General features: G+C 38.3%; 1 protein-coding gene and 1 non-coding gene across 2 annotated transcripts; one reads left to right on the top strand and one right to left on the bottom strand.

Moving 5' to 3' along the window:
- Positions 1–2,076: 2,076 nt before the first annotated feature.
- Positions 2,077–6,460, bottom strand: LOC149004490 (uncharacterized). The gene is made up of 4 exons (XM_089135668.1): positions 6,221–6,460; positions 6,051–6,126; positions 5,715–5,949; positions 2,077–2,107 (listed from the first exon to the last, which is right to left on the bottom strand). Exons 1-4 carry the CDS (start codon positions 6,245–6,247, stop codon positions 2,077–2,079), a joined length of 369 nt encoding a protein of 122 aa, XP_088991794.1. The 5' UTR covers positions 6,248–6,460.
- Positions 6,461–11,433: 4,973 nt separating this feature from the next.
- Positions 11,434–11,540, top strand: LOC149004489 (small nucleolar RNA R71). The gene has a single exon (XR_016170065.1). It is a non-coding gene; the product is annotated as a small nucleolar RNA R71 (small nucleolar RNA).

Below are 11,540 nucleotides of genomic sequence, written 5' to 3'. Positions count from 1 at the left end.
TTACGACAGCGTACACTTGCGTTGTACTTTTTCACAACACTTATGAAGGAAGGGGACACACCAGCCGAGTGGGGGTGTGTCTCTCTCCCGAGGGGGTCCTCCTGAACCTTATGAAGGAGGGGGAGGGACACACCAGCCCGAGTGGGGGTGTGTGTCTCTCTCGAGGGGGTCCTCTTGAATCTTATGAAGGAGGGGGACACTTTTGAAGGAGGGGGACACACCAGCCCGAGTGGGGGTGTGTGTCTCTCCCGAGGGGGTCCTCCTGAACCTTATGAAGGAGGGGGACACACCAGCCCGAGTGGGGGTGTGTGTCTCTCCCGAGGGGCCCCTCGGGATCCATGCTCTCCACAACAGTTATCATACCGTACAAGTTGCCTTGACAACAATATACCCGTGGTGACCATGGAACTCAGCATATTCTTCTAGGATTGATAACATCACCTCCATGAAATCAGATTGCTCATGACGATCACAATCATCTTTCTGATCTGCACAAGGCTTTCTCTTTTGCAGATTTTCTTCTAACAAGCTCTCAGCAATCACATCCATATCCTTAGCTATACTCTTCATGGCCCTTTCCTCCCCTTTGAAGCCCCATATCCATCCAATAGAGGAATTTCATCTGATGCAATTGAGACACCAGTAGGGGCGAAGCCAAGATTGAATATTGTAGGGGGCGAATAATGAGTATGAATCACCTCTTCGTTCGACAAGCACTGATGTTTTTTCACCAATATTATGTGGGCCAATGCGGGACCCACTGTGGGTCCCACCTCTGAATTATTTTATTATATTGGTGAAGTCCACATTCAAATTTTAGGTAAATTAATAAGAGAACTAAAATATAGATAACACAATTATAAAAAAAATTATATAAAAAAAAAATATTGAAATAAAACATAGGGGCTAAAATTGTGGGAGAAAAACGGATTCACATCCTCTGTAATTGCTTTCCCTACAATTTCCTGTAATTCCCTCATAGGATTGTGCCATGTGGCATTTAAGGAATCCAAAGATTACCCAACAAACTAGAGTTTAAATAAAATTCAAATTTATGGGTGGGTTTAAATAAAATTCAAATTTAGTTTAAATTGGAGAACCTTTGGATTCCTTAAACGTCACATGGCACAATCCTATGAGAGAATTACAGAGAATTGTAGGGAAAGGAATTACAGAGGATTTGAATCCGAGAAAAACTTCAAAAAACATGAAAGAAAAAGGGATCCACATCCTCCGTAATTCCTTTCCTTACAATTCCCTGTAATTCCCTCATAGGATTGTGCCACGTGGCATTTAAGTAATCCAAAGGTTATCTAATTTAAACTAAATTTGAATTTTATTTAAACCCACCTATAAATTTGAATTTTATTTAAATTCTAGATTGTTGGGTAACCTTTGGATTACTTAAATGCCACATGGCACAATCCTATGAGGGAATTACAGGGAATTGTAGAGAAAGGAATTACAGAGGATGTGGATCCAAGAAAAAGGTGGTAAAGAAATTGCGGGAGAAATTGTAGGAAAAAAGATAATTTGAAATCTATTAACTAAATATAGGGAAAACAATCTATAATTAGATCTAATAATATTAAGGGAAGGGGTAGCTGGATGGACATGTGAATATGTTAACTGAACGACTCTAAATTCTTACTGTCAGATTTGTTGACTAAATCTGAATCGTCCAATAAAATTATTATTTTTTCTCTTATTATTTATGGGTTAATTAAGATAACCTTCTATCGTCGGTTAAATTTAATTATAAATAAAAAATAAAAAAAACGATGCTCGATTCTCGCTGGTGGTTATAGTAACGGTTAATTTCTTCTTCCTCTGTTCCTTCTCTATCTCTTCCCTCTCTATCGGCTCTGAAAATTCTTTCATTTGCGTTCATCAAATTTAGATCCTTTGATTGCAGTATTTCTTTTGCTGTCATCTTGAAGAAGTAAAAAAAAAATTCAAGATCTCATGACTCTTTTTTGTTTCTAATTCCATCTCAAAGGATACAAACAAGAGATTCTCACATATATATATATATATATGTTTATTGAATCTCTCACAAAAACCAGCATTTTTCCTCTATCTCTCCAGAAAATCAATTGTATTGAACCTGTAGAAGAACTATATTAGAGAAGAAACAAAGGAAAAAGAACGAGATGTTACGGCATCGTGATATTAGGTTAAACTTAACTAACCCATTATTAGGAAAAAGAAAGAGATGTTACCGAGAATCGATTACGGGTGATATTAGGTTAAACTTAACTAACCCATTATTAGGAAAAAGAAAGAGATGTTACAGCCAACGAGAATCCATAACCGGTTATATTAAGTTAAACTTAATTAACCCATAAATAATGGGTGGAAAAATAGGAATGTTATTGGATGATTTAGATTTAATTTAACAAATCTGACGGTGAATATTCAAAGCGGCTCAGTTAACCTATTCACACTTCCGTTTAGCTACACTTTAGGGATTCAAAAACTTGATTAGATCTGATAAAATTGATGGCTGAAACTCTAGATGAGATTTAAATTTTATTAATAGGAATTGAAATATTAGGAGAAAGTTTAGGGATTAAAAATAAAATCATGATTATGATTAGATCTAATAGAATTCAATGGCTGAATTCTAATGAGATGTAAATTGTTATTAGTAGAATCGAAATTTTAGAAGCAAGAAAGAACAACAAAATTAAAAAATAAATAAATTTAATTATGTTTTCTAAAAAGAATACTAGAAATCCTGAATGAGAGACAGAAGAATAATTTGAGAAAGAAAGAGTAAATACCTGATAATTGTGGAGAAGGTTTAGGAGAAAAAATAAGAAATAAAAGAGGAGATTCAGAAGAGAATAAATAGGAATGCAAATATGAGAAAATAATAGGGAGTAATTCATGAATCGTAAGTTATTTTTTAATTAGGATTTAACTTTTTATTCCTTAAAACTAGGGGTTTAATGGTAGTCATCAGATAATTATTAAGAATGACATCTATACCCATCATCTTCTATTTTTTTTTAATTTGGGGGGTAATAGTGGTATTTCACATGTGAAGTGAGAGAAATAAGAAAAAACTAAAGGACTAATCAAACCTTTAAAAAATTCTGGGAGGGGGGGCATGGCCCCCAGCCCCAATGTAGCTCCGCCACTGGACACCGGTGAATCCTAAGAAGTCAAGTATACTCTTCTGGATCCACACTAAAATAGTGTTTTCCAAACTAGTTGGAGGACTATATTCACGGTTAGATCACGTAAGAATCTACCCATTTCAACTTTAATTGGGGTATCACCCCAAGCCCATGTAAATCCTTCATACAATTCTTGATCTTTGCAAAGTGAATTTGCTTGAGTGATTCAAGCCTTTTGTTGGAGAGAGTTAGAGTTTCAATCGAGAGAGATCAATTGAGAAAGAATTCTTCCACACTCAAATCATGAGTGGGAGATGTATATTAATAATATTTAAATTATAATTTAATATTTGAATTTGAATCACAACTTGTTTACAATCAAACTCTACAACTTGTTGACACTTTAACAATAACTCAAACTCTTCTTGATCGGTTGGATATAAGATCAATTGAGGATAGAGTTAGTTACAGTGGATTTGAATTTGAATTTGAATTTAGAATCTTATTCTTTACACTCTCCCGCAAGCTCATTGGTCAAGGACAGACAGTGAGTTTGGATTTTTAAATTTTGAATCTTGGAGTGGATAAGCCGTTGGTGAGAATGCTTAGGACATGGTCGCCTATAGGAATGAATCAGATTGATAGATTTTTGTGGCGACTTGTTCGCAAACAAAATAATAGTCAATCCCAATGTGTTTGGTTTGTGCATGGAAGATCAGATTAGCAACAAGGTAAGTAGCTCCAATATTATTGCAATATAGAGTTGGTGCAGAAGTAATAATCCCAAATTCACATAATAGCTGACATAACCATACCAACTTAGTAGTAGCATTAGTAACCACTTTGTAGTAGTAGCATTAGCAACCACTTTCAGTGATGTTTCTGAAATTCCATCTTTCTTTCTTTTCTTTCTTTTTTTCCTTTTTTTTTTTGCCTACCCCGGTTTATAAACCAATGGTTCGACCCGCGTCGCACATCTGGAAAAATCTCTTTACCCATCACTGGCATTATTATTGTCAATCCTATGGCCTGGGTTTTAGATGAACTCAGTTTTGGAGCTTCCAATAGTATAAGCTCAATTCAAAATCCAGGCCCAGTAATTTTTTTGGTCACACTAGTAACTGTAAACATATGATTTATATTATCTTATTAGGTTCCCAAGCTCTTTGTGAGGTTTAAATCATAGTTCGAAATTTCGAGCCGTGTCGCTCCTTGGCGACACGGCGACACGGCCGAAATTTCGCCAAAAGTCGGGCGACTTTTGGTAGGGGTTCGATGAAAAATCGAACCCCTGTTTCGATGGGTTTTTTTGGTCATTTTGACCTAAAATATGATGTGTAGCCTAATTTGAGGCCAATAAACACAGTGGTAGTGTTATTTTGATCTAAAACATTACCTAAACTAATGTTCTTAATCGACCCATGTCCTACTATACGAGGACGAAAGCCCTGAAACTAAAAACCTAAAAACTCATAAAACCAAATCATATAAAGTCTACAATTCATTGTACAAATACTGTAATACATAAAGTCATCCAACCATATAAAATCTGAAACTCTCAATACCAAGTACTGTGCCTAGGTGGATCGAACTCCTCTGACTCAGACTGTCTCCAGTGATCCCCCCCCCCAACAAATTCACATACTCATCCCATCTCATACGATATTGAAAATGGTCTAAGTAATCATTAACTGCAGTTCTATAGCGGTCATATTCCGCTGCCATGAGAACTCCAATTTGAGGGAAGTGAGAATAGGGCCAAGGAACATACTGCATGCCATCAGATGCCCTTGTTGGTACGAATGACTCTGATTGTGAAAGAGGGAGAGGGACACCATAGCTCCCATGATACGAAGAACTAGAGGGGACACCATAGCTCCCATGATACGAAGAACTAGAGGGGTTACTAATTCCCATATCATACTGTCCATCTGAAGGAGGGAGAGGGACACCATAATTACCCGTAGGCCAATAACCTGGTGTGGAGCCTACAGACTCATCCAAGCTCATGGACCCCATTGACGCAATCGCCGCATCCCAAGGATTAACATAGTCATGGCCAGCTCCCCTCTGATGGTGGCTCGGCCTCGTATCAGGATATTGACGACCACGCTGATAATCACCACCATGATCATAATCCTAAGTGGCATGTTCAAAATGACTCTCCCCAGTGTATCTGGGTGGGGGCTGCTGTGTCTCTGGTAGTGGAACATGTATACGCTCTCCAATGCCTCCACCACCACCACCACTACTACCACCACCACCACCACCACTACCACCACCACCACCATCATCTCCACCAGTCTGACTAGGCGAGAGTGTGTCATCGGGATTGTCGTCCTGCGGCTCCTCCGTGCCTGGTGCCATCATCCAATCCTCATCAGCAGTGGCAGCTGCCTCTGCATGTGCCTGACCCTCTTCAGTGGCCATATACTCACCCACATTAACCCCTGCAGCTTGAGCTAGTTCTGGGTCAGGCCTCCCTTCAGGTTGGTCTAATATCGGCTCACCCCTGTCCAACATCCACTGAGTGAGGGATCTTGGTCATCTTCGGCAACATCAAATATATCATCGAGATTGATGTATTGCCTTTCATTCTGAGCCTGCTCCCTGGCATATTGCAACTTCAACCTCATATTATAGTGAATAAATACGAGGTCATTTAGACGCTGGCTTCCCAACCGGTTCCTCCTCTGGGAGTGGATCATGCTGAATGTACTCCAATTCCTCTCACATCCAGAGGCAGAGCAAGTCTGAGACAAGATCCTGATTGCCAATCTTCGCAAGTTTGATGCACTATTCCCATAGAGATACCACCATTCAGCTGCATTATCACAAAAACATTAAGTTAGAAACTCAAAAGTCAAAAGACTCAAAACATTTATGCATCTAAGCCCTAAGGATCTAACTATATAAGTATCTAACCTGGATCCATGGTTTCTCTGCCCCGTACAGCACCAGCTCCACTAAAAGACCCAAATGCATCTCTAAACAATTTGATCTGCAATAATACAATCATTAGTATTGATTGGTTATCTAAATTATTTAAACAATTAATACAACTCACTAATAGTTTGAAATTCCCAATGTCTCACCTCATTGTGGCAAAATGATTGGACCATCTCATCTGGCTCCAACTTCGTTATCACCTGTAGCAGGGCATCCAATAGGTTTGTGTCCAACCCTAAATGTTGACTATATTGATACTTAGGGTTTAGAAAATATGCTGCATAATTAAAAAAGCTTAAAATTAGTACCAACTACCAAAGTACCAATACCTACAATGCTACAAGCCCACAAGTCTACAAGACTACAAGTCTACAACTACAAATCAACAACCCAAAATATCTAAGAAAGAGTTATAAAAACAAGAATAAACTAAGGCTTCAATGCTTCCACATGAGCTCCAGCTTTCTTCTCCAGCAAATCAGCAACTCCAGCAGCTCCTTGCTTCCACAAGAGCTCCAGCATTCGTTCTCTATCTCCTTCCTCTGAGCCGAGTCTCTCTTCCACACATTGGTCCAATCTCTCCTCTTTTCTCCTTGCCTCTCTTCTCTTTCTTCCATAAATGTCTTCAATCATTAGGTTAGATTCTGGCCATAGGATTAGAACTTTCCTCCTGAGATCAAGGGCTGAAAACCATCATGTATTTACAAGAATTTAGTCCACTTAAGTTAGCCCTTTTTTGTCAATTCCATTTGAATTGGATCTGAGAATATTCTGCTCCGTTGTTGTAGCAATGCAGCAACAACTCTACAACAAAGTTAGAGGACATGTTCTTCTATTATGAATCTTCACCTACATGTTCAAGAGAAAGAGAAACAGTCAAATTCATCCATAAAAAGAAGGGAAATTCATGCAATTTGACAAAAATGAACTAAACAAAATGCAACATGTTGAGACTAAATAAGACAACACCTAATGAATACTATCACTAAAACAAAGACAAAATACTCCTAAATCAAGCCATCTCAAGTATAAAAGTTATAAATCTTAACTCTATTTCATAGAGTTATCACACCCCCAAACTTAAAACATTGATTGACCTCGAGCAATAAAGACAAATGAAAACAACAACTAACTACTAATGAAAGCATGAGGAAATCAAAAGAAAAGAAAAGCAAATAACCTGGCTTAAGCATGCAATAGGATGAGTGTTAGACGCAAGTTGCCTCTCAATCTTTTTCTAAATTTTCAGATCCAACACATCTGGCCAATAACACTTAGATGTCATACTTTACTCATCAGGATGCTCTCAAGTGTGTGTGTGAAAGTTAAGGATCTTGCCCCAGATCACCCTAGTATAGCTGAATCATGGTCATCAAGTTTAGTTCATTGATCTAATATGTTGACCAAATGATTACCTCTCCACTAATTAGGAATCCATATCTTTTTACAACCCCAAGAACTTGTTTCATACTCTTTTGAGCATTTGACCCCCAAACTTATTATTTATGAATTTTTTTTTTATTTTTTTTTTTTATGTTGTCATCTTGCCTTTTTACGCGAATATCGCTCATTTGTGATGGAGATACCCGGTTACTCAACAAGATCACAAACAAGAGTGCCTTGCATGCTCATATTTCGGGCCACTGTTGACGTAAAAAATACACATGGGTTACATGCATATTCCTGGTTACTAGGTTGCCCAAAACAGAGGAACATTATTCTCTTCTTCTTTTTTTTTTTTTTTTTTTTTTTTTTTTTAATGCTCATATTTCGGGCCACTATTGACGTAAAAAATACACATGGGTTACATGCATATTCCTGGTTACTAGGCAACCCAAATCAGCGGAGTATTATTCTTTTAGGGAAGGGAAGGGGTCAAACCTCAATCAATATTCACAATGCACAAAGTTCTTGGAAACAACCAAATGGGGATCCCTAATGTGTAAGTCTTGAGGTTCTCATTTAACCAATTCTAAAATCCTAAAAACTCTCACATTGATCCAGCTTTCCCCAGGTTCTCTAGAGCTTGAAACATCACTTGGTGCATCAATAATATGGCATCACAAACATGAGTAAATGCGGACATCGATCATTATAGCAAAATTGTGCTAAGATTTCCAACAAAACCAGAGTAAGAGGCACTGACATTCACATTCCTTAACAACCATCCAAATTTCATGAAAAGCCAGATTAACTACACAAAACATCTACCCAAAACAGCTACTCTAAAACTGGACAGCAACTCTAAACTATACAGCCACAAAAGAAAGCTGAAAAAAAATTAAGTAACTGGGGACATCCATAACATGAAGATAACATATGCAATTACTGGAACATTGCAAAACTTACCCCCAAACTAAAGATGAGCAGTGTCCTCACAGCGAAAGAAAGGAAAAGAAAGTAAGGTAATAAAAGGAAAACACAGTAAAAGAAGAGAGAGAACATAACTTCCCTGAACAAGCTAGGCCTCATCATCATCACTATGAAGAAATTTCTTGGTGGAGATGGATGTGAAGCGGGTCGCAGCTATGGGAGAGGCAAAATAAGAGGAACCCATTGAAGCACTAGAACTAGGGTTGGTTCTGCTTTTCTTCTTAGGGGCCATTTCGAATGGAATGCACAAGGTTGGCCCCTAACAACCAAAATTGAATTCAAACAAAAACACTATCAAACTAAACATAAAAAATAGAAACAGTAGAAGATAAAAAAAACAACTAATCAAACAAACACTAAAACAGACCATATCTAAAATAGACCATATCTAACAAAAACAGACACACCATACAAGTAGAAAACCAAAAAAAAAAAACAAACAAATAACGAACAATTAACTACAACTAATCAGACAAATAGCAAGAACAAACAAATAACAAAAACAGAGATGAGCATAGGGTAATGATGACCCAGAAATTCTGTGTTGGTGTGTGCGAGTGATGGTATCTCCAAAACAGCACCTAAAACAAATGAAAAACTTTGCATATACCCTAACGAAAACAGACACCAAGACAATTTAAGAGCAAACACATAAACCATAAACCAAAAGTGAACATTTGACAATAACAGCAGCCAATCAGAAATTTCACAAATATGGAATGAAAGAAAAGAAATGGGGAGAACACTTAGCTGATGTGGTGTAGGGAAGATGGAAGGTCGAAATACCACAAAAACATGCTCGAAACCCAGTACAGCACCGGTAGTCCTCTGAGAAGTGATTCGATGATGGAATGGGGGAAAAAGTTAGGGTTTTTGTGAAAGATGGGCTATCGGTGAAGAAGAAGGTTGCTTTGGTGGGTGAATGTAGGTAAATGGAGGTGTGAAAGTCTTTGAGAAGCAGAAAATGGAAGAGGAGAGGAGAGTGAGTTGCAGTGGAGAAGAGAAGATGGTGCCGTGAAGGTCAAAGAAGGGAGCTGAGTGTTTTTGGATTTCGGTTTGAAACGAGAAGGTTAATGGGTTGGGGTGGGTATTGGTTCAGAATCGGTTCGAATCAGTATTGGTTCAGAATGGTTTAATAGAAGTTTTGAAGTGCAATTGTGATGGGTTGGTTGGGTTTAAGGTTAAACCGGGTCAAGTGAGTGGTTTTATCGTTGTTGTGGTGTTGCGGCAGCTTTGCTATAACAATGAACACATAATGTAATTTTCAACAGAGAATGTAATGTGTCAACAGAACATGTAAGACCCGTAGCTGAGGATCAAAACTTTGTAGTAGCATTGTGGCCACATCGCTACAACAAAGATAGTGAAATTTGCTGGATATTGAAACATGCTCTGTTCAGCAGTTTGATTTAATGATAAGTTTGGCAAAACACCCAAGCACTCTCTGTTTGTTCCCCACACTCCCTGCACATCAAAGACACCTGTTAGCAAATTATCTCAGTTTTTTTTTTTTTTCATCACACATTATGAACTACCCATGACTTTATTAAACACCTAATGAACTACTAGCACACAATTAAACTAAGAATAATGAAATTTAAGTGACCTCCCTTCTTTTTAAGCCTCTTGAAAGATGATTGAAGATTTGTCCCGCTCCAATGGTGCTTCCAATAATGCTTGATCCACTGCATGCTCTAGTTCCCAAGGCCATTTAATGATTTCTTCTTGTGCACCTTCCATAATTGGACTCAAACTCCTCTGTTGCTTCATGTACCTGTTGCAACATTCCTCCAACCAAATTTTAAGCTTTAATACTGAAGGACTGATCCCGTTGATCTCTACTATACTCCATCCCATTGCTCTTCTACACTTCTTCAGCACTTCAAGTAGCATATCTTCCTGCTCCTTTGTTAGCAGTTCTGAAACAAAAACATGGAGTGTTTTGGCTGCATCCAAATGGGCATATTGAGAGTGTTTTGAAAGAGGTGTGAACTCTAACATAGGTGGCTCTTCAATTGATGGTTTAGGGGCTTTAGTTTCAAGCTCAGATAATACAAGAGACTCAAATCTACTCCCACTCAATGCCTTAGCTGGTCTTGCCTCTAACAAATCCATATATCTACTTGCTTCATCATCCACTTGTTCAATTTCTATTGCCAATGAAAGCTCTAGTGGGTTTTTAATACACTCTGCCTCCAACTCTTCGGAAACCAGCTCTTCAAGGACATCCACAACAAAGCACTCTTCTATTGCATCTGGAGATCTAGGATTTTCTGTAGCACATGGCAATGATCCTTGAGAGCGATTACTTAAAGCACTAGCCAGCTGTCCAACTTGATTCTCCAAATTTCTCAATGAAGATGCTTGACTTTGAATCATTGCATCATTCCTTGCCATATACTCCTTCAATAAAAGCTCTATTGATGAAGAGGGTTCCATAGGTTGAATGTTCACTTGCTGTTGAGCACTTGGAAGCGGATGAGGTCGAGGCAGGATGGAAGATGGGCTTGCATTCTGTCCTTGAGCATTCCAAGAGTAGTTAGGGTGCTGCCTCCAACCAAGATTATAGGTGTTGGCATATGGGTTATTAGCATTGCTGAAATTACCATCATAGTAAGCTAATTCTGGGTTAGATGGACAGCTATCAAAGACATGCTCCCCACCACAATATGTACACGAGATTGCTGTATGTTGTTGAGTTTGTACAGTTGTAGGCAAGTTTACGGATTTTAACACACTAGTTAGGGATGACACTTGTGAAGTTAAAGTTGTCACTGCATCTAACTCATAAATCCTTGCCACTCTCTTATTTGCAGCACCTCTCTCAGCTGGCCATTGGTAGTTGTTGTTGGCCATTCTCTCCAAGATCTCATAAGCTTCATTGTAAGACTTTGCCAATATAGCCCCATTTGCTGATGCATCCACTATGGATCGAGTTTGTCCACTTAAACCATAGTAGAAAGTCTCCATTTGAATCCAATGAGGAATACCATGGTGAGGACATTTACGCAAGAGCTCCTTAAATCTTTCCCATGCCTCATACAAAGATTCACCATCCAACTGTTGAAAACCAGTGATATCATTTCTGAACTT

Source organism: Hakea prostrata, chromosome 9 (assembly GCF_041222555.1).
Source record: "Hakea prostrata isolate BN-2017 chromosome 9, UWA_Hpros_2, whole genome shotgun sequence".
Taxonomy (NCBI): Eukaryota; Viridiplantae; Streptophyta; class Magnoliopsida; order Proteales; family Proteaceae; genus Hakea; species Hakea prostrata.
The sequence above is the reverse complement of the archived record's forward strand: the minus strand, read 5'-3'. Positions and strand labels throughout refer to the sequence as shown.

Bases quoted from the DNA above. Each gene is read 5' to 3' on its own strand.
- LOC149004490 (XM_089135668.1), bottom strand. From the start codon at position 6,247: ATGGTCCAATCATTTTGCCACAATGAG. The intron at 5,950-6,050 runs GTTAGATACTTA...GTGATAATGCAG, and splicing joins CAGAGAAACCATGGATCCAG to CTGAATGGTGGTATCTCTAT. The intron at 2,108-5,714 runs GCAATACATCAA...GTTCTTCTACAG, and splicing joins GAGCAGGCTCAGAATGAAAG to GTTCAATACAATTGATTTTC.